A 19,094-nucleotide genomic window follows, 5' to 3' on the forward strand; every position below is an offset into this window, starting at 1 on the left:
AGCAGAGCTTTAACCCACTGAGCCACCCGGGCGCCCCTTAACTAAGGTTTTAATGCTCACCAAATTTCACACCATGGAGTTTCTCTCATCCACATTTGTAACTGATAAGAAATTTGTGGGGAGCTACTTTGAAAATATAACTATTCTGTTTCTCATTAAACTTCCGGTTTCCTTATTCATATCAGTGGGTTATAGTTTGTTCCTCTCCTTGTTCTGAAGCTCCGGCTATCTTTGATTTGGTTGTCAGGAGCCTCTTCAGGCTGGTGTCTGTCCTTATGTGTCCCATCCATTATTAAGCAGTTTCTTTGCTTTCTGATAGGAGAAGCTTTTTTCTTTTCTCTTTTTCTTTTTCTTTCAATCGTCTTTTTCCCCCAGGTAAGCTCTACACCCAACATGGGTCTTGAACTCACAACCCTGAGATTAAGAGTTGCATGGTTGGTCTACTAGGCAGACACCCCAGGATAGCTTTTCTAAGGTCATTTTGTGCTTACCTTGTCTTGCTCTGGAATCAGCCCTTAAGATACTTAGAAACCAATATATGGTATCAGGAATGCTCCCTCCTCCTGGGCCTGCTTGGCGGACAGGGTGGGGACAGGTGTGTGTGTATACACAGATGCGTGTGTACACACAGACGCATGTTCGTGTTTTCATTATTCGTGTATCTGTGTAGAGAGCCGTGACTTCACAGTGTTAGCTCTGGTTCCACACAACCCAGCTTGGTTCTTTCCCACCGTGTACCTGTAACTCCTCTTGCCAGCAGTGAGCTATCTGCTCCCGTCGTCCCCAGTGTGCTCGCTGCCGTGACCAGTCCCCGTGTGAGCGGTCTCCCGTGTCTGCCCCTCCCTCTCTCCCCTGCACCCATGCCCTCCTTGTCCTCTCAGCTGTCAGGGCCCCATCCCCCGCCCCACATGGATGCCCTGAATCTTCCTGCTGGGCCACCTCTCCTTGGGAATGGCCTCCTCACCCAGCTTGGTTGGGCTCTAACTCCCCACCAGCCGCACCTCCACATGGATACCATCGTCCTCCTGCCTGGGCTCTGACCGCCTGCTCTGAGCCACCAGGACTGCCTGGCGCCACATGCCTGCCTTGCTGGGCCATGCTTCAGGACTAAGGGATTGATTGTCCAGGAGGCACAGAGTTAGGTCTGAGAAAGGCATTAATTGAGATACATTTGGGAAAATAATGCCAACAATAATGAAATTGCCATTTTTAAGGCACTTCAGCACTTAAGGGACTCTGGTTCCACATCATATAAAATGAAAATGCTTTTATCTTTAGTCTTTTGTGTCAAGTACCTGTTGTGTGCCAGGCACTGTGCCTAGGGTTAGGGAACCACAAAAGTGAAACAGAATTGACACAGAGCTGTTCTTAGAAGTTACTGTGCAGTTAATCCAGATTTCATTCCTATCTGGGGGTTACTCAGTATTCCAAGAAGGTTTCACTTTGATCTGCTCATAAACAACAACGTGAGTTAACTGAGTCAACAAAGAAAAAAAGATCTCTATAATTTCATGCATTCAGGCTTCTGAAAAGGTCAGATGCTTTGCAGAGCATGAGGTCTGTGAAACGGCAGCTACTGTTAGGGCGCTCCGGGTATCTTGTGGAGTTCCACACGTGCCCTTTCATTTCTGGGAGCCCTGGGGTATGAGGTAAATGACGATGTAGGCCCTGGGGTGCCTACAGAGCGTTCAGAGCACGGGGGCAGGCCTGATCCTGGGCAACTTGAAAGGACAGTGCTCTCTCGCGCCCCAGTCCCATCTTCTGAAAGTGCTTCTCTGCTTCCAGGTTCCAAGTTCCTAATCCTCTCTGGTTGTCGTTAATGTCTCTTGATCACGAGTAGTTAACTTTCAGGAGGAAAGTCCTTGACTGCAGTGAATGTGTTGCATGGCACTTTTGTGGAGGGCCCACGAGCACGTGAGGAAAGGCACAGATCTTGTTTGTTGATTTTGGAGGACTGGGGACCCTTGTATGCATCTGCTACGAGCACCTGGCACAGGAGGCTGCTTTGGAGGGTCATTCCCCACTGGAATTCCGGTGACTGGTGCTGAATTACACCTCCCCGACGTCTGCTGCGATGCTCTCTGCCTGCAGCTCCACTCCCTCTCCACTCTCCACGTGGGGACCCCCCTCTCCAGGGCTGGGAGGGCGTCCCACTGGTTGCCCAGTGACTGGAAACCAGTGAGACTCAGAAGCAGATGAAATGGCCCCAAAGAGATGTTTTTATATGAAGAGTCACTTTGAAACCGTATGTGTGACGGTGAATTTTTAATTTCTTGTGCCTCTTTACACCGGAGGTTTCTATATTTTCATGGGAGAAAGAGGAGAGCCGTTTTGCAACTGAGATGATGAATGTGGGGGTGTCTGCTCCTTTCCACTAGCCGGGGAGGGGGCCCTGACGTTCTCGTGTGCGCATTAGCTGTGGTGAGAGCATCCAGTGCTGTTCCCCGTGTCAGTCACGGTGCAGAGCACTCTGCACGGCCTTCATTGCGCGTGCACTGTCCCTTGGGCCTTCTTTGTGCCCGGCTTACACAGGGGGAGCTAGGGTAGGGGACACTGGCACTTGCCCAGACCTCACTGCAGATTAGTAAAGGGCCAAGCAGGATTGAAACCCAGGTTCAGTCGGCACATGACTACTGCTGCCTCTTAAAGGTGCTCAGGGGTCTTGGGAAGGAGAGTTGATCGCATGGTGGGGTGGCCTGTCTCCTGGGCTCGGGCCCGTTGTTTCATCCAACTTCATTCTCTGGGCAGAAGTCCTCACTGGGCAGCATGTTCCGACAACAGTCTCTTGAGGACAAAGAGGACAAGCCAGCCCCACGGCAGAAGTTTGTGCAGTCAGAGATGTCCGAGGCTGTGGAGCGAGCCCGAAAGCGCCGGGAGGAAGAGGAGCGCCGAGCCCGGGAAGAGAGGCTGGCTGCCTGTGCCGCCAAGCTTAAGCAGCTGGATCAGAAGTGCAAGCAGGCTCAGAAGGCGGGCGAGGCCCAGAAGCAGGCAGAGAAGGAGGTGCCCCGATCTCCAGGCACTGAGAAGCCGCCCCCACAGGAGAATGGCCCTGCTGTGCGCAAAGGTAGGTGCTGGGCCTGGTCCTGTGAACCGGCCACCCTGGGCTGTTGGCCATGCTCTGTTTGCTTCTTCCCAACTTCCCGGTGCAGCTGGCTGCGCCCGCGAGGGGATGCGGGAAGCACGGTCGTTGAGTTCTGGCCTGAGTTCACATCCTGTTGTAGCCACACTTCGCCTCCCTGGTGCTTGTTTCCTTGTCTGTAAGACGGGATGGAGTAGTGTGTTCCTGCCCGCAGGCCGGGGCACGGCAGAGCACGTACAGAGAGCGCTGGGCGCAGCTTCCAGATACGGAAAGCGTGCGTGTTACCCACTTTGTCCTCATCGTCTTCGTCGCTCTTCTCGTTCCTGCCCCGCCCAGCCAAAGATGCAGGCTCTAGCACAGGGTCCTTAGCCAAAGATGCAGGCTCTAGCACAGGGTCCTTAGCCAAAGATGCAGGCTCTAGCACAGGGTCTTTTTAGCTCATTTAAGAAAATCACAAAGAACATACCTTTGTGGCATTGAGAGAAGTCCGCCTGCTCTGCTCGTTCAATTGCGTTCTTCCTGGCATTAATTGTGCAGGGAGTGGATCACGTGGCTCCGTAAGGGACGTTGAACTGCGCTGAGTGGCGGAGAGGGGCTCCTGCAGCGGTTTGAAAGAATACGGCCAGCTTTGTTCTTTGTGATTTCTTTCTTTCTTTCTTTTTTTTAAGATTTTATTTGTGGGAGAGGGGGAGAGAGAGAATGAGCCGGGAGAGAGGGAGACAGAGAAGCAGGCTTCCCGCTGAGCAGGGAGCTCGATGTGGGGCTCGATCCTGGGATTCTGGAATCATGACCTGAGGTGAACGCAGACACTTAACTGACAGTGCCACCCAGGCACCCTTCTTTGTGATATCCTTAAATGAACTAAAAGCCACTCTTTTTAGGAGAGAAGAGCCTGATGCTGGGTTCAGTCCCTGAAGGCTGCTCATGTGGGTCCTGTGGCCGGCGAGCTCTGAGAAACCCACAACTGTTCTGTCCGTTTACTTGCCCGGAAGTCTGGGTGTAGCCTGTGCCCAGTCCCAGTACTCACTGAGCTGGAGAGTCTGGGAAGCCGGTGCTTTGGTGTGAGCACTGCTCCGTTGAGACAGGTCCTCGGGCGGACCTGGGTGCTGCGTGTGCCCCTGCCCTGTGCTTCTGTGGCCTTCCTCTGGGACATACCGCCAGGTCTCTGGGGTTTGCGTGGGGTTTGATTGTCCCCTGCAACAGAATTAAGAATGCAGGCATTAATTATACTTTAATAAAGCTGAGGGACCCCCCCCCCCCAAGTGCAAAGCTAGAAAACTGGAATGGGGCCAAGAAAGAGGGACTGTTCTCTGCCTTCGCGGGGAGGAGGCGGGCAGGGAGAGGCGCCGTGACTTTGGGGTTGATGCCCGCTCCTTGGATGATGGCTGTGGGCTGTCCCGAGCTGGTGGCTGCTGTCCGCTTCGCTGGAGTCTTTTTCAGTAAAACCTCTCTTGCCTGGAACCCAACCCCAGCCTCACCGCACACTGTGTGACCCTGGCAGGTCACCGGACCTCTTGGCCCTTCGCTTTCTCGCCTCCAGAGGGATGGCGTCGCGGGGCGTCGGTGAGCTCACACGTGCAGGGCAGGTGTTAGCACGGGCCGGGGCTCGGGATTGGGGACCGGCCAGCCGTGGAAGGTCTGTGCCAGCAAGAACGAGAGTTTGCCATAAATGTTTGGCCAGCCCAGCTTTTTGTGAGCTCACTGCAGACATTTTTCTCATTATTTGTCCTCTAGGCTCTCCTGAGTTCTCTGCCCAGGGAGCCCCCAGCACGTTTTCAGAAGAAGCCCCCACGGCATCTCCAGCCGTGGCCCAGAGCGGCGGCAGTGAGGAGGGGGCCAGGGAGGCCGGCTCCCCCGCGCAGGAGTTCAGCAAGTACCAGAAGTCACTTCCTCCCAGATTCCAGCGCCAGCAGCAGCAGGTAAACAGGTCTGACAGCTCAGCGGATGTCCCCTCCCCCTTAGGGGAAAACAGCTGGCAGGAATCTGCCCTCGAATACCCCCATCATTGGCAGGGGGGCAGGGGTTGCGCCTGAAAACTTAGAGCCTTAGGAGAGTGGCCCTGGACAATTTTCATTTTTCCAAGTGATTTCTCCTATGAAGGAATAGAACTGCTGCAGGTAGCGGCCGGCCATGTTGTCCGATGTTGGCAAGGAAGCGGTGGTGGTGTTGGCGCTCACCCAAGCAGTGCGCTGTGGCTTCTCCTTAGACCAGTGGTGTCCACCCTAGCACCCTCCCAGGGAGAGAGGAGGCCCAGGAGGGCTTGCAAAGCTGTTGGAGAGGTGTGCTAGCTTTGGGCTGAGGATGTAGGTTTGTAGGTGTTGAGTTGAATGGATTCTGATCCTGATTGTGCAGCTTCTCTAGTCGGGCGTGGCCTTGGGGCCCGGAGGAATGAACTCCTGCCTCCGCTTGGCAGCCGGGCCCTCAGGGCACCTGCGGACTGGCTTATCCGTGCCATCAGTATCCCCTGTATTAGTCCCTACACCTCAAAAGGGACCTTGTCTGCCCTGGGGAGGATGCCGTGGGTCATTGTTGTCATCACACCAACTCTGGTGGCCCCGCTGGAGCACTCGCTCACACTCTGTCTTCAAGGAGGACGCGTGGAGGCACAGGTTCTGCTGACGAGCGGCGCGCTTAGTGGGAGACAGGTGGCATGTGGACATCACGTCGCCCGGCACCCAGATGTGGTGTCCGTCGTGGTTAGACATCACTGGGTGTGGATCAGAACATGTGTGCCTTGGGGAGACACATCAGGGTCTTCAGCCTTTTCTAGAATCTCTTTTAGTTGCTTTTAAAGCCTTTACCTCAGCTCCTCCTTTCCGCGGGCTCTCGTGAGGTGTTTTGGAAGCCCCTCAGCTCCTGAGCTGCAAACAGCACGTCACATCCCTGGTGCTGTGGCAGTGCAACAGTGTGAGCCAGCGCTGTGCGGTGATTCGCAGGCTCGGCGGGGAGTTAACAGACCAGGAGGATCTCCGAGGTAGCTCCAGCCAGACACAGCCGTGAGAGTAACGCTGTGGGGCGGGGGCAGGGGCAGAGACCGCTGAGTCCTTCCTCCAGAATAGAAGGGAGTCCGAACACACCAGGGCAGCTGAAGGAGCCGGCCAGACAGACCGTCTGGTCAGGTTCCCCGAGGGCCTGGGGGCCGGACAGGGGAGCTCTGCCTGGAGGCTGGCAGCCCGGAACCCTGTTGGTGGGTGCTGGTTGGGGGTCGCAGAGCTGTCTGGCGCGCCTGGCCCGGGCCTTCCTGTTTGTAGAAGGGAAGGGTGCAGCCGGTCAGCTCTTCTCCTTGTCTGCCTCTGCTCCTGACTCCTGCTGGAAGGCTGGTTTGGGGTGTGCTTGTGAGGGCGGCCCCGGGGTCAGTGATGCAAGGGGCGCAGGGCTGGAACTGAACCCTCACAGGGTCTCGGACCTTGACTAGAATGTTCTGCTGATACTCATCTGTTTGTGCAGCGACTTTTCTGTGTGCCGTGACTGGTGCTCGGAGGCAAGGGTGCCACTGCTGTGAGGGGAGACGGGTGATGTGAAGCCCTCACCTGCCGTCAGGGCATCAAGGGCGGTCCCAGGGCCGCAGGGCAGAGGCTGGCCGCCGGGGCCTGCCATGGACTGCGGTGGGGCTGCCCAGAGCAAGGGCAAACCTCTCAGTGCCAACCTGAAGGAAGAACAGGGCTGAGCCAGGATGGTGGAGACAGGAGCCTTCTAGGTGGAGGGCCCCATGGGGCATGGTGGGATTCGGGCTGCTCCGCCGAGAGCCGTGCGGAGCCGTCAGAGACTCCTCGAGCCTGGGCTTGGTGTGACTCGGTGGGGGGAGGGGGTGTGTGAGTGTATGTGTGTCATATGTGCGTACACACGCAGGTGCAGGCTCTGCCCCGGCCCATGTCTGACCTGGTCCTTCTTCCCGGTCAGGAGCAGCTGTACAAGATGCAGCACTGGCAGCCAGTGTACCCGCCGCCATCACACCCGCAGCGCACCTTCTACCCCCACCATCCCCAGATGCTGGGCTTCGATCCCCGGTGGATGATGATGCCTTCCTACATGGACCCACGAATCCCGCCCACTCGCGCCCCCGTGGACTTCTACCCGTCTGCCCTCCACCCCTCGGGTAAGCAGCTCCAGGGGGCCACGGGGGGAGAGGCTGGGAAGGTGTGGGGGGAGGGGCGTTCCTTCAGGAGGTAGACCCCCCCTGGACTCCAGTCTGGCCTCTCCTGCAGCTCACGGACCCGACTGAGCTGTGGCTTTCTGTTGTTGGCATACGGTCATGGTACCAGTCACATGGAACCCTGGGGAGTGTCCTTCCGGTCACGTGTTATACATCGTTTGAATTAGTTCTGGTGTTCTTGCTGTGTCGTTTAGTCCTGCTCTTTTTTTCTTTTTTAATTGAAGTTTATCTCTTTCCATTTGCCATGTTCTTTGTGCCTTTTTCCTTCCTGTTTGTCCTTGATTTGTCCTTCCCAAGGTTTGCATAATGCCATTTTTAAAAAGCAGCTTTTGGATTTCTTAATTCCTTTATTTTATTTGGCTTGTATTAACATTAATTTCTGTCTTTTCCTCATTAACTCCTTTGAAATTTTTCTGTTCTTTTTAACTAACTATTTATGTTGAATACCGAGGTCATTAATTTGTGATCTTTTGCTATAAGTATTATAAATTCCCACGAATGGAAGTTTTTTTTTTTTTTTAATACAGTTTTTTTTTTTTTTTTAAGAGATGTTATTTATTTATTTGACAGAGATCACAAGTAGGCAGAGAGGCAGGCAGAGAGAGGGGAGGAAGCAGGCTTCCCGCTGAGCAGAGAGCCCAATGCGGGGCTTGATCCCAGGACCCTGAGATCATGACCTGAGCCGAAGGCAGAGGCTTTAACTCACTGAGCCACCCAGGTGCCCCAGCCATGAATGGAAGTTTTAAGATAACAGCATTTTTATTGTTGTACAGTTTCAAATGTTAGTTTGATTTTGGCTCATCACCCTTTTTTCGTTGATGATTTTTAATGGTACGTTGTAAATTTTCTATTGAGTTTTAAGATTATCCTTGTGGTATTAATTTCTTTTTTTTCTTTTCTTTTTTTAAGATTTTATCTATTTATTTGGCAGAGAGGTAGGCAGAGAGAGAGGGGGAAGCAGGCTTCCTGCTACACAGAGAGCCCAATGCGGAGCTTGATCTGAGGACCCCGAGATCAGGGCCTGAGCCGAAGGCAGAGGCTTTAACCCATGGAGCCACCCAGGCACCTCTTGTGGTGTTAATTTCTAATGTGGTTGCTTTGTGTTTAGGAAATATTATTTGGACGATAGAGAAGAGGGATCAGGAAACCTCCCTATAAATGCCACACAGCCAATATTTTAGGCTTTGAGCACTACTCCATTTTACTGTTCTAAAACAAAAATGACCAGAGATGATAGTAATTGAACGAGCCTGGTCACTTTCCAGTAGAGCTTTATTTTTAACAACAGGTGGCAGGTCAGATTCACTCTAGAGCTTTTGTGCACCAACCAGTTCCTGTCTAGATTGCTTGGCATTTGTTGAGATTTTCTTTGTAGGCTCTTACATGATTTTTTTTTTTTTTTTAAACATTCTAGCTTTGCTTGAAAACCATGTTATCCTCCGATTGGACTGGCACGTTACCTGGAACTTGCTGACTGTGCTGTGTGCACGTACCTGTCCCACCTCGAGCTCTTAGCCCCGCTTGCCCTCTGACCGTGGATCGGTCAGATCCCTGAGCCTGTTGGGTTTTACTTCCGTTGTCCTGGAAGCAGACAGGCATGGAGCGACGTGTCTTGTTCTGTTCTTCCTGTCGTCACGTGGCACCTGCTGTCCCTGGTTGCTTCCTCCCTCGGATGTTCGCTCTGTCGGATATCAATGTCATCATTCCGGTTTTCTTTTCATGAGTGCTTACTTGGTATCTTTTTTCCATCATTTTACTGTCAGCCTCTCTGAGCCCTTTTATCGGGGGAGTTTGTACATAAAAGATGTGTGTGGTTTCACACTCGGAAAAATCTGACTTAAGCGCCAAAGTGCCTCACTTTAGATCTTGGGGATTATTATATTCGGATTTCCTACTTTCTGTGCTTTCTGTGAATCTCGCCTTTCTGTGCTTTTCTTTTTCTTCATATTTTGGAACAAATTTCCCTATTGTTTTGGTGGTTGTACTCTGCGGTCTGTTTCTACTCTGTTAGTGGTCACACGACACTCTCACGCACGCCTCCGACTTGCAGCAGCCAGTCAGCGTCCTGACTGCTGACCTGAGCTCTCGTGACCTCGTCAGTCTGTCTTCTTCTTGTTCCCTAGGATTTTAGTTCCGTGTGTTTCTGGCCACCACGTTAGTCATTACTGTTTGTGTTGCTTCATGGAATCTGTCCTGGCCGCATTTGCCTGTCCACACACTGGTTTCTTCACTGCCTTCTCTGTCGCATTTTCCTTCCATCGGGGTGTGGCGTTTCTCCACGAAGTATGTTCTCGTGAGTTCTTCGGGAGATTTTTCTGGCAGTAGGTTTTCTTTGCCTGAAAAAGTCTTTATGACACCCTTTCTCTCGCTGGGTGTAAAATTCTAGGTTGGCAGTTGGTTCTTTCAGGACCCAGAATATAGTATTTCCTTTTCTTCTGGCTCCCGATGCTGCTGAGGGTGACTCATGTCTGCGTAACCTGCTCTGTTTGCTCTCTGGCCACGGCTGTTTTTTTTTCCCCTCCAGTTTTATAGTTTTGGGTTTTTTTTTTTTTCGATTTTGTGTATGTATTTATTTGAGCACGCAAGCAAGGGGAGTGGGAGAGAAGCAGGCCCCCACCAAGAAGGGAGCCCACCATGGGGCTCAATCCGAAGACCCAGTGATCACGAGCTGAGCTGAAGGCAGACGCTCAGCTTACGGAGCCCCCCAGGCGTCTCCCAGTTTTATACTGTTATTTGATATTTAGCAGTTAGTTTTCATCCACGTTAACTGTGGGTTTTTGAAAGTGGCGACAGGTCCATAGTAACTAACATGGAGAGCGCGTCTGGTGACTCTTCGTCCCCCTCACGCTTTCTGGATGTGGTTCGGGGCATTCCTTATTCCTCTGGCCCAGACAGCGTTGTCGAGCATGGCGTCCGCGTACACATGTGGAGTTCCCATCTCCTTCGTGGCAGATTTCTGGGACTGTTTGAGTGCCAGGGGGCCATGCCTCTTGAAACTCACCTAATGGATGCGATTGTGACTGTTGATGGTATTTTCTCTGGTCACTACATTGCTGGTAGCAGAACACCCCTTCTTTGTGGGAGCCTTTCTGCTGGGCCTCAGCTCACCCTGGTTGCTTTTAAGATCTCCTCTTTCTCTTTATTACTGGAATTTTTTTTCTCAAATTTGTGTTTTTTTTTTAAAGATTTACTTGTTTATCTCAGAGTGTGCGTGTGTGAGCGGGGTAAGGGCAGAGGAGCAGAGAGAGATAGAGCGTCCCCAAGCCGACTCCCTAAGCAGATTCCCTGCTGAACATGGAGCCCAGCATGGGGCTGGATCCCAGGACCTTGAGCTCACGAGCTGAACTGAAGTCAGATCAAGTCTATTGTGCGTGTGCATCATAAATTTTTTTAAGTTCTTAATTACTTTGTTATGCTTTTCCTAATTCTTAAAACGTAATTTCTGGTGTTTATTCTGTTATTGAAGTTCTCAGGAAGGCACATAACTCTGACCTGCTGCGGGCTCGTGGCGGGCTGCTTCCCATATATGCTGGTGATTCCGGGTTGTGAGTTCATCTTCAGCAGAGCTTTATTTATTGTGGAAATCTAGTATGTCTCAAGTGGAGAGTCTGTCCCTCCGGGCTGGTTTTCCGCCAGCCTAGTACCACCTATTCCCCTAACTTGGGAAATTTTCTATGCCACTCTGGGCGTATAACCCTGAATCCTCCTCCCCAAAGCTATATGAAAGCCGGCATAGCCCCATAGTCCTAGGAGCAAACTGAGTTTTCCCCACTGGCCCAGACTGAGACATAAACCTCCTGTTTTCCGTACTAAGGAGCATACGTTTTAAAATCTACCTTTTGCATTGAGGGCCTCACCCTTTGAGGGTCTTTGTCTTGATCAGCATCCCAGTTACGGCACTCTGCAAAACCCCATTGCCCCTACCTGCTGGGACTGATGGGTGTTTCCCTGCTTCCGTCCAAGAAGCACCAGCTTGTGACTTTGGCCTGGGGCTGTGGTTTCAGCCCCTTGGGGTTTCCCGTGTTCTTGGGAACCTCTGTGGGGGCCAGGGTGGGGAGAGGTTTGACGCACTCTGCATGGGATCTTTGTGGCAGAGAGTGTCTGTGCTAGCGGGGTTTTTCGGGTCGTAAGAGCCACCACATTGCCAAAACCAAGCAAAACCAAGCTGACGTACAGTGTCGACCGCTTTAGTGTGCCTCGCAGTCAGCCCTTAATGAGCGGTCTGTAACTGCCGATTTCCAGAGAGGGTCTCTGCTCCTTGCCCCGCACTAACTTTATATCAGAGTCCTGCATCAGGGCCTTCCACAGCTACCGGAAAGCTTGAAACCCTCTGGCTTAATGTCAAACCGTTTTCCAGCCAGATCATCTCAGTAAAAGGTGGGCATAACATGGAGTGTGGCTGCAGATAAGCGTCGTGAAGAGAATATTTGAGAAATCAGATCTTTTTCTCTCCACAGGCTTAGGCCTGGTGAGACCTTTAATTTCTGCACGGCCACCCCCACCCCCAACCCCCCCCCGGCCCCAACTCGATCCACATGGACAGAGAGGCCTTGGGGCACACACCTTCCCCAGCCAGCATCTGTCTGGGCACGAGATGTTCTCTGTCTCTCTCTCTCTCTCTCTTTTTTTAAAAATATTTTATTTATTTATTTGTCAGAGAGAGTGAGCACTGGCAGGCAGAGGCAGAGGGAGAAGCAGGCTCCCTGCTGAGCAGAGAGCCCGATGTGGGACTCGATCCCAGGACGCTGGGATCATGACCCGAGCCGAAGGCAGCTGCTTAACCAACTGAGCCACTCAGGCGTCCCTCTCTCTCTTTTATTTTAAAGATTTATTTATTTGAGGCAGCGGCAGGGGCTGGGGGAGAGAGAGAATCTTCAAGCACACTCCCTGCTGAGCTCAGAGCCCACCGTAGGGCTCGATCCCATGATCCTGAGATCATGATCTGACCTGAAACCAAGTCAGACGCTTAACCACCTGAGCCACCCAGGGGCCCCTGTCCTCTGTCTTGTAATCACCTCAGGTCAGTTAATAGTTTGTCATCCTCTGTGTGTCCTCCTGCCCCCATTCACTGTACAAAAATGTGGAGAGCTGCGGTCAGTCTCAGGGCCAGAAGTAGAAGGAACTGGGGTGCTTGTCTGGCACATCTGGCGGGGCATCTGACTCTTAATTCTGGCGTTGTGGGTTTGAGCCCCATGTAGGGTGTAGAGAGGACTTAAAAATAAAGTCTTAGGGCCTGGATGGCTCAGTGGGTTAAGCCTCTGCCTTCAGCTCGTCATGATCTCGGGGTCCTGGGATCAAGTCCCGCATTGGGCTCTCTGCTCGACAGAGAGCCTGCTTCCTCCTCTCTCTCTGCCTGCCTCTCTGCCTACTTGTGATCTCAGTCTGTCAAATAAGTTAATTAAATTAAATCATAAAAAAAAAAGGACCTGAAACCAAAATCCCCTCCCAAGTCTTCTGGCTCAGGTTTTGGAGCAGGCAGAGCCCAGGTCTCCGTCCTTGTAAGCCTCTCCGGCACACAGCTCTGTTTCCTCCATGTGTGCAGGAGACCTTGGCGTCTGCTTGTAGGCAGACCCTCGTGGCTGACCCATTGGCCCCTCCGGCCTTCTGCTGACAGGACCAGCTCTCCACTGGACTATTTCTGGTTTCCCTCTGCCAGTTTGATGCCAGTTGATTCTCCACACGGGGTTCCGGACCTGGGAGCGTAGGCTGGACGCCACGGGTCCCCGACAGCTCTTTGGGACACTTAGTGTTGCACGCAGGTGTGCATTCAGAGGTTGTGTAGTCAGAGAGCATGGAGAGCCTGATGGTGATGGCCCGGGGTGCAGTGGGGGAAGCTGCTGTGTCCACGTGACGGGGTAATTGTTGTCTCCTTTGGACCTCTGGTTGCCCATGACGTTGGAACGTGGCTCTCTGAATGAGCTGGTACAAATGAGTTCTTTGCCTTCTTCAGGACTGATGAAGCCCATGATGCCCCAGGATGCCCTTGGGGGGGCTGGCTGTCGCTCTGAGGACCAGAGCTGCGTGCCCCCGCTGCGAGAGAGGAAAGCGGCCACCCTCGACCCAGCCCCCGTGTGGAGCGCCGAGGGTTACATGGCGTTGCAGAGCAAGGGCTACTCGCTTCCCCGGCCGGAATCCAACGACACTTTGGCCATGGACATGCACGTCAGGTGAGATGAAACATGGCCCTGTGGTCCTACATTTGAAGACAGAATCTCAATGTCCTGCTTGCAAGGGGCTCTGGGATGAAGCTCTGTCCCTGGAGGCATTGCCTGGAGAAAGGGCACTTTGCAGGGACTGGCAGTGCTCTCCGGGGATGGAGAATTGATGAGGTTTGCTCGAAGGCTTTTGTATGAGAGGCGATGACCTGCCGGCGAGACTGGCAGCGGCTAAGGAGAGGTCCCGGGTCAGAGGCAGATCTGTGGAACCTTGGGTCAGGGCGAAGGGTGGGGCTCGGCGGGGTCGAGTGCCCAGGTCATGGCTCCTTCCTGTGAAAGTGAAGCAAGCGGGCCCTGCTGGCCCAGTGCCCCAGACTCTCCACGGACTCCCAGCCTCCCGCCTGTCATTTGGACCAGAGGATTCCCAGCTGCTCTGCCTCCCTGTGGCTCGCTGAGTCCGCCAGCAGCCACCGCACTCTTCAGTCTGGATGCCAGGGGCCACCCAGCAATCTGTGGCCCAGCAGCTCTAAGACGTGTTTAAAGATAGAGCAAATGTTGGTGCTTGTGGAGGTTTTTTTTTTTTTGGTGGTTTTTTTTTTTTTTTTTTTTTTCATTTTCTTTTTTAAAAAATTTTTTTCTTTTTAAAACTAAACTCTGTGTTCAGCATGGAAACCAGGAACCAGGCTCCAATCACATTGACTGATTTTTCTGGTTCCTTTTCAGGAATGAAAGCTCTTACTCTGCCTCACCCGGAAGGTCAGGGGGCGTAGGCGCCCAGCGCGATCTCCTTGAGGAGAGAGGGGAGGAGTTCTTGAGTGCTTTTGACAAGAAGGCCCAAGCAGACTTTGACAGCTGTGTCTCTTCTCAAAGAATAGGCCAGGAGCTTTTGTTTCCACCCCAAGACCATGTTCAGGAAGCAGGTGCTCCTGGGGGTCACACCCCAGACCTCAGGTGTTCCCCGCTGGAGCCCGACTTTGCCCCAGCCGAGAAAAAGCCAGAGTATAACAATTGGGACGTTAGCCACCCACCAGAGGCCACCGACACAGCCAACAGCATCGAGAAGGGGGCGCCCCGGGAGGAGCCCTCATTTAACGCCTCCTCCTGGGAGAAGGAAGGGAGCCCCAACAATCAGCCGCCCCTGCAGCCTGAGTGGACGCCTGAGCCCCGGGGCCCCAGCGGCCAGCACCCAGAGCAGACCAGCAGGACGCGGAGGTCCGGGCCCATCAAGAAGCCCGTGCTGAAAGCCCTCAAGGTAGAGGACAAGGAGAAGGAACTCGAGAAGGTGAAGCAGGAGCTGGGGGAGGAGGGTGCCCGCATGGCCAAGGAGAAGGGGCCGGTTCGCACCGCGGACAAGGATGAGGATGAGGAGAACGACCCTGCGCTGGCCAATTCCTCCCCCGCCCCGTTGGAGGACCAGGGCTCCGCCCGCGCTGGCTTGGGCCGTGAGGCCGGCAGGTGCGAAGAGGACGAGAAGCCGGATCGGGCCTGGGAGAGCAGACCGCCCCGGGAGTCCAGCGACACTCCCCCGACAAAGAGGAACAACTGGATCTTTATTGACGAGGAGCAAGCCTTTGGGGGTCGAGGGCAGGCCCGGAGCCGCGGCCGTGGCTTCCGAGAGTTCACGTTCCGAGGGCGGCCTGTGGGCGGCGGTCCTGGCCTCTGCAGTGGGGGGGTACTCGGGGCGCGGGGCATCTACAGCGGCGGCCCGAGGAGCGGCCGCGGCCGGGGGCTGCGGGACCTCGGCCAGCCAGAAGACTTCCCCAGGGCCAAGCCGCGGCGGCGAATCGCCAGCGAGACCCACAGTGAGGGCTCCGAGTACGAAGAGCTTCCCAAGCGGCGGCGGCAGCGAGGCTCGGAGAACGGGAATGAAGCCTCCCTCCTGGAGCGGGAGGGCAGTGCCCTGAGGAAGGGGGACTTCAGGGACTCCTGGCGCTCCAGCAAGGTGTGCTCCGAGGACCACAGCAGCCTGGAGGCTAAGAGCCGAGGCCCTCGTGCCTTTGGCCGGGCGCTCCCTCCCCGGCTGAGCAGCTGCGGCTACGGGCGGAGAACCTTCGTGTCCAAAGAGGCCGCCCACTGGCAGAGCAAGAGCCCGGGCTCCTCCTGGCAGGAGTACAGCTCCCCAGATGCGTGCGGGTCCCGGCGACCCGCAGACAGGGACTGTGTCCCCGATGCCTACAGACATTCTGACTCTTTTGGTGCCAGGGCCTTCGAGGACAGCCGCCTGGAGGACAAGAGGCCTTTCTTCCCTGACGACCACACGGCCGACCCAGAAGGCACAGAGAACCGGCCGTTCCGGAGAAGACGCCCCCCTCGCCAGGACAAGCCACCACGCTTTCGGCGCCTCCGGCAGGAGCGAGAATCCCTGGGCCTCTGGGGGCCCGAGGAGGAGCCCCACCTGCCGGCAGGGCCATGGCCAGGCCGGCCCAAGCTCTGCCCCGGGGATAAGAGTGGGTCCCCCGAGCTCTCGTACCAGAACTCATCTGATCACGCCAATGAGGAGTGGGAGACGGCCTCTGAGAGCAGCGACTTCAGCGAGAGGCGGGAGCGGCGTGAGGGCCCAGGGTCTGAACCCGACCCCCAGGCGGATGGCAGCCTGCCCGGGGCTGCTGTGGGCGAGAAGAAGGAGCTGGCCAAGAGGAGCTTCTCCAGCCAGAGGCCCCTGGCCGACAGGCAGAGCCGAAAGCTGGAGCCGGGGGGGTTTGGGGAGAAGTCAGTTAGGCCAGGTGGTGGTGACGCTTCTCCCCGTTATGAGAGCCAACAGAGTGGGACGCCTTTGAAAGCCAAAAGGTAAAACACAAACCCAACCCTGGGCTCTTTTCTGTTGCTGTTGTTTTGTTACTAAGCCTGTTTTTTTAAGCAGCACTCCATGCATGCGTGTCCCGCCGTGTGTCAGGAGCCGACTCTGTCCCTCTGTTGTGCCCTGGGGCGGGTGGGGGGGGCTGCCTGCCAAGACCATTATGTATGAGCGTCTCCATCACTCACTCCTGCACTGCTTGTCTGCTTCTTTCATGTGTGGTTGTCATTGTTGTCGTGGCTTGGACACCAGAACTTAGAGTCCCTGCCCCAGTGGCACTTGTGTGGTGGCCACCCTGCTGAGGCGGCGCTGCCTATGGACGGTGCCAGCCTCCCAGATCCCTCCGCCCTGCGGCTGCTGTCACCCAGTGGCCTTAGGGGCCTCTGGCCTTCTGGCCCTGAGTCTGCTTCTCGACAGTGAGGAAATGCGGCCCTGCTTTGGGGATTAACCCCCTCCTTGTGGAAAGAGCCAGGCCATAACAGCAGGGTGTGAGGTGTCCGAGGCCCTGTGAGCATCTCTCATGGGACCTGGGGGTTTTGGGGGTTGATCTGTGCTCTGGGGCTGCTTGTTGCCCACAGACTGCCTGGAATCTGGGAAGGGGGGAGAGCACATGCAGGGAGTCACTTGGGTCGCCTGATCTCCTGACCACACACAGGCCACAGCTCAGGCTGAGGAAGGCTGCTTCCTACCTCCTGGCCTCCTTAGAATCCAGAGCCAGAAACCTGGGGTGGAGCTGTCTCAGAGCCCCAGAGGAGGGGCCCTCTGAGAATGCTGGTCCTTCCGGGTGTCTGCCCAGCCTCGCTGTCCCGGCCCCAGATGCCAAGACTTGGCTTTGCTTCTGACTTCTGCCGAGAGCTAGGGTCAAGTCTGGCTCCTTGCTGGCCAGTTTTGTGTGCCTAGGGCAGAAAGTTCTGTGGCTCTGCTCAGGGCAAGCCCTTCATTGTCTCCTCTGCACAGGCCCGCTGAGTGTGGCACACTTTGGGGAAGGAACAGAGGTGCTGAGCCCCGGAAGGGGCGGGGGAGGAGTGGTGCTCCCCGTGAGTGGGCAGAGCTGTTGAAGCGGTGTGTGGGGGGGGTGCCACGGGGCCTCGCACACCATGCACGGCTGCCGGAAAGCAGCATCGACCGAACGACGGGATGCTGTAGGTCAGGGCGCTGTGTCCGTGCGCGCTGGTGCACGTTCCCTCCTTCCCCGGCCTTCAGCCGTGTCCGAGCTGACGAGCTCCTCCTTCCTTTACAGGTCCCCAGACGAGGCCTTGCCTGGAGGTCTTGGTGGAGGCGGTGGTGGGAGCGGCCACTACGCGCTGGAGCGACCAGCCCATGCCACTTCTGACGCCCCCGACGTCCCCCGCGAGAAGGCAGAGGAGACCAAGCTGGCTGTTCAGAGGGCGGGTGGACAGGGAGAGACCATGGAGCAGTTTGACCTGAGCTACGGAAGTGAGTCTGTCCTCTCGCGACTTCAGAGGGAAGAGCAGCGGCCTCCGTGGGGCTGCGGCGTCTGCCCGTCGCAGAGCAGATAGGATTCCTCCCCCTTGTTGCTCCCAGCCTTGCTGATGCCCGGAGCTGCCCCGCGGTGTCCCAGTTTCAAAGAGGGGGAACCGCGGCCCAGAGAGGTTGAAGGGTTTGTCCGGGAGCAGAACTGGGAGTTTCTGTTTCCAGAGATTGTCTTCGTAACTGTAGTGCTCCTCGGGTCTCTGGTTTGGGATAACCAGGTGCCGAGGGGTTGCCGGGAGGGTGGAGAGAGCCCAGCGGGCTTTCCATAGACCCTGCAAGCATGCTCGTCCTGGAGGCCTGGAGCCGCCTACTGCCGGCCTCCTGAGCTGAACCGTCCTTGGATTCCAGCAGCTGGTAGGGCTGGGTTATCCTTTCTGCTGATGAATGGAAACAACCGTCCCTTCTTGTGAAATCTGGGTTCAGATTCCATCATTGAAAACTGCGGGTCCAGCCCTGGGGAGGAGAGTGAAGTGGGCCCCATGGCGGGTGAAGGCTTCATCGAGGTCCTTACCAAGAAGCAGCGCCGCCTGCTGGAAGAAGAGAGGAGGAGGAAGGAGCAGGCCGTGCAGGTGAAGGGGCCGGGGAGCTGGCGGGCCGGGACACAGAAACCCAGAGCCAAAGGAGGCGAGTTCTGAATGAAGCCCAAGATAGAAGAGGGGAAGGGGGGAGTACTTCTGTGGCCCCCATTGTCCTATGGGAGGAGGTGGGAGTATCCTGTTCTCCAAGAGGGTGATTTGTCCCTGGTGACGACGGTAGGACGCCAGCCTCCATCAGCCTCTCCAAGCCCGCTCTCCTCCCGCTGCTCTGGCTTGTGTGGGATGAGATTTGTCACCTGGGGCATCACGAGGCTCGGGGACTTTGTCCTCAGACGCAGTCAGGGCTGTCCGCTGCGCACACGGCCTCTGCGGCCCCTTCTGGGGCAGTTCAGTTGGCAGTGCCGTTCACCTGTGGTTGAGGCATCAGGAGGCGACTATTCCAGCATCTCTGGAACAGTTTCTGGTGGGGGCGGTTGGGGGCCCAGGGTGTTGTCCCTGCGAAGAAATTGTTGCTCTTTATGCTTCATGTCAAGACTGGACACATCATCCTTTTTCTCCTCAGATGCCCGTCAAGGGGCGAGGTCTTCCCTCCCGTATTCCTCCCCGGTTTGCTAAAAAGCAAAACAACTTGTGCCTGGAGCAGAGTGACATGACCGTGCCCGGCAGTAGCCTGGGCACCGAGATTTGGGAGAGCAGCAGCCAGGGTAAGAGTTGGGCGCTTGGGCTCAACTGCTTGGCTCAGGGCTGTCCTCTGGGCCCAGGGTCCCTTCTCGGGAGCATCCTGCTTTGGGGCTTTGAATGCCCATGTGGCTTTCTGGGTTCCCTGCCTCCTCTCCAGAGCCCCAGTGTCCCATGCAATCGCATCCCCACCCCCGCTGGTGTA

The 19,094-nt window shown here is 55.4% G+C and overlaps 1 protein-coding gene across 12 annotated transcripts in view; it reads left to right on the forward strand.

Moving 5' to 3' along the window:
• The window catches only part of PRRC2B (proline rich coiled-coil 2B), an 87,980-nt gene that overhangs the window by 52,231 nt on the left and 16,655 nt on the right, over positions 1-19,094 (forward strand). For 10 of the 12 annotated variants that reach the window (XM_045082612.1, XM_045082611.1, XM_045082617.1 and 7 more), the window contains 8 exons: positions 2,749-3,064; positions 4,814-4,998; positions 6,980-7,175; positions 13,183-13,399; positions 14,111-16,174; positions 17,422-17,618; positions 18,099-18,244; positions 18,774-18,915. In XM_045082612.1, coding sequence (XP_044938547.1) covers positions 2,749-3,064; positions 4,814-4,998; positions 6,980-7,175; positions 13,183-13,399; positions 14,111-16,174; positions 17,422-17,618; positions 18,099-18,244; positions 18,774-18,915 — 3,463 coding nt within the window. The remainder of the gene's footprint in view (positions 1-2,748; positions 3,065-4,813; positions 4,999-6,979; positions 7,176-13,182; positions 13,400-14,110; positions 16,175-17,421; positions 17,619-18,098; positions 18,245-18,773; positions 18,916-19,094) is intronic. The other 2 variants (XM_045082615.1, XM_045082622.1) reach the window with 2 other exon arrangements.

Source organism: Mustela putorius, unplaced genomic scaffold, assembly GCF_011764305.1.
Source record: "Mustela putorius furo isolate JIRA1106 unplaced genomic scaffold, ASM1176430v1.1 tig00000596_pilon_pilon_pilon, whole genome shotgun sequence".
Lineage (NCBI taxonomy): Eukaryota > Metazoa > Chordata > Mammalia > Carnivora > Mustelidae > Mustela > Mustela putorius.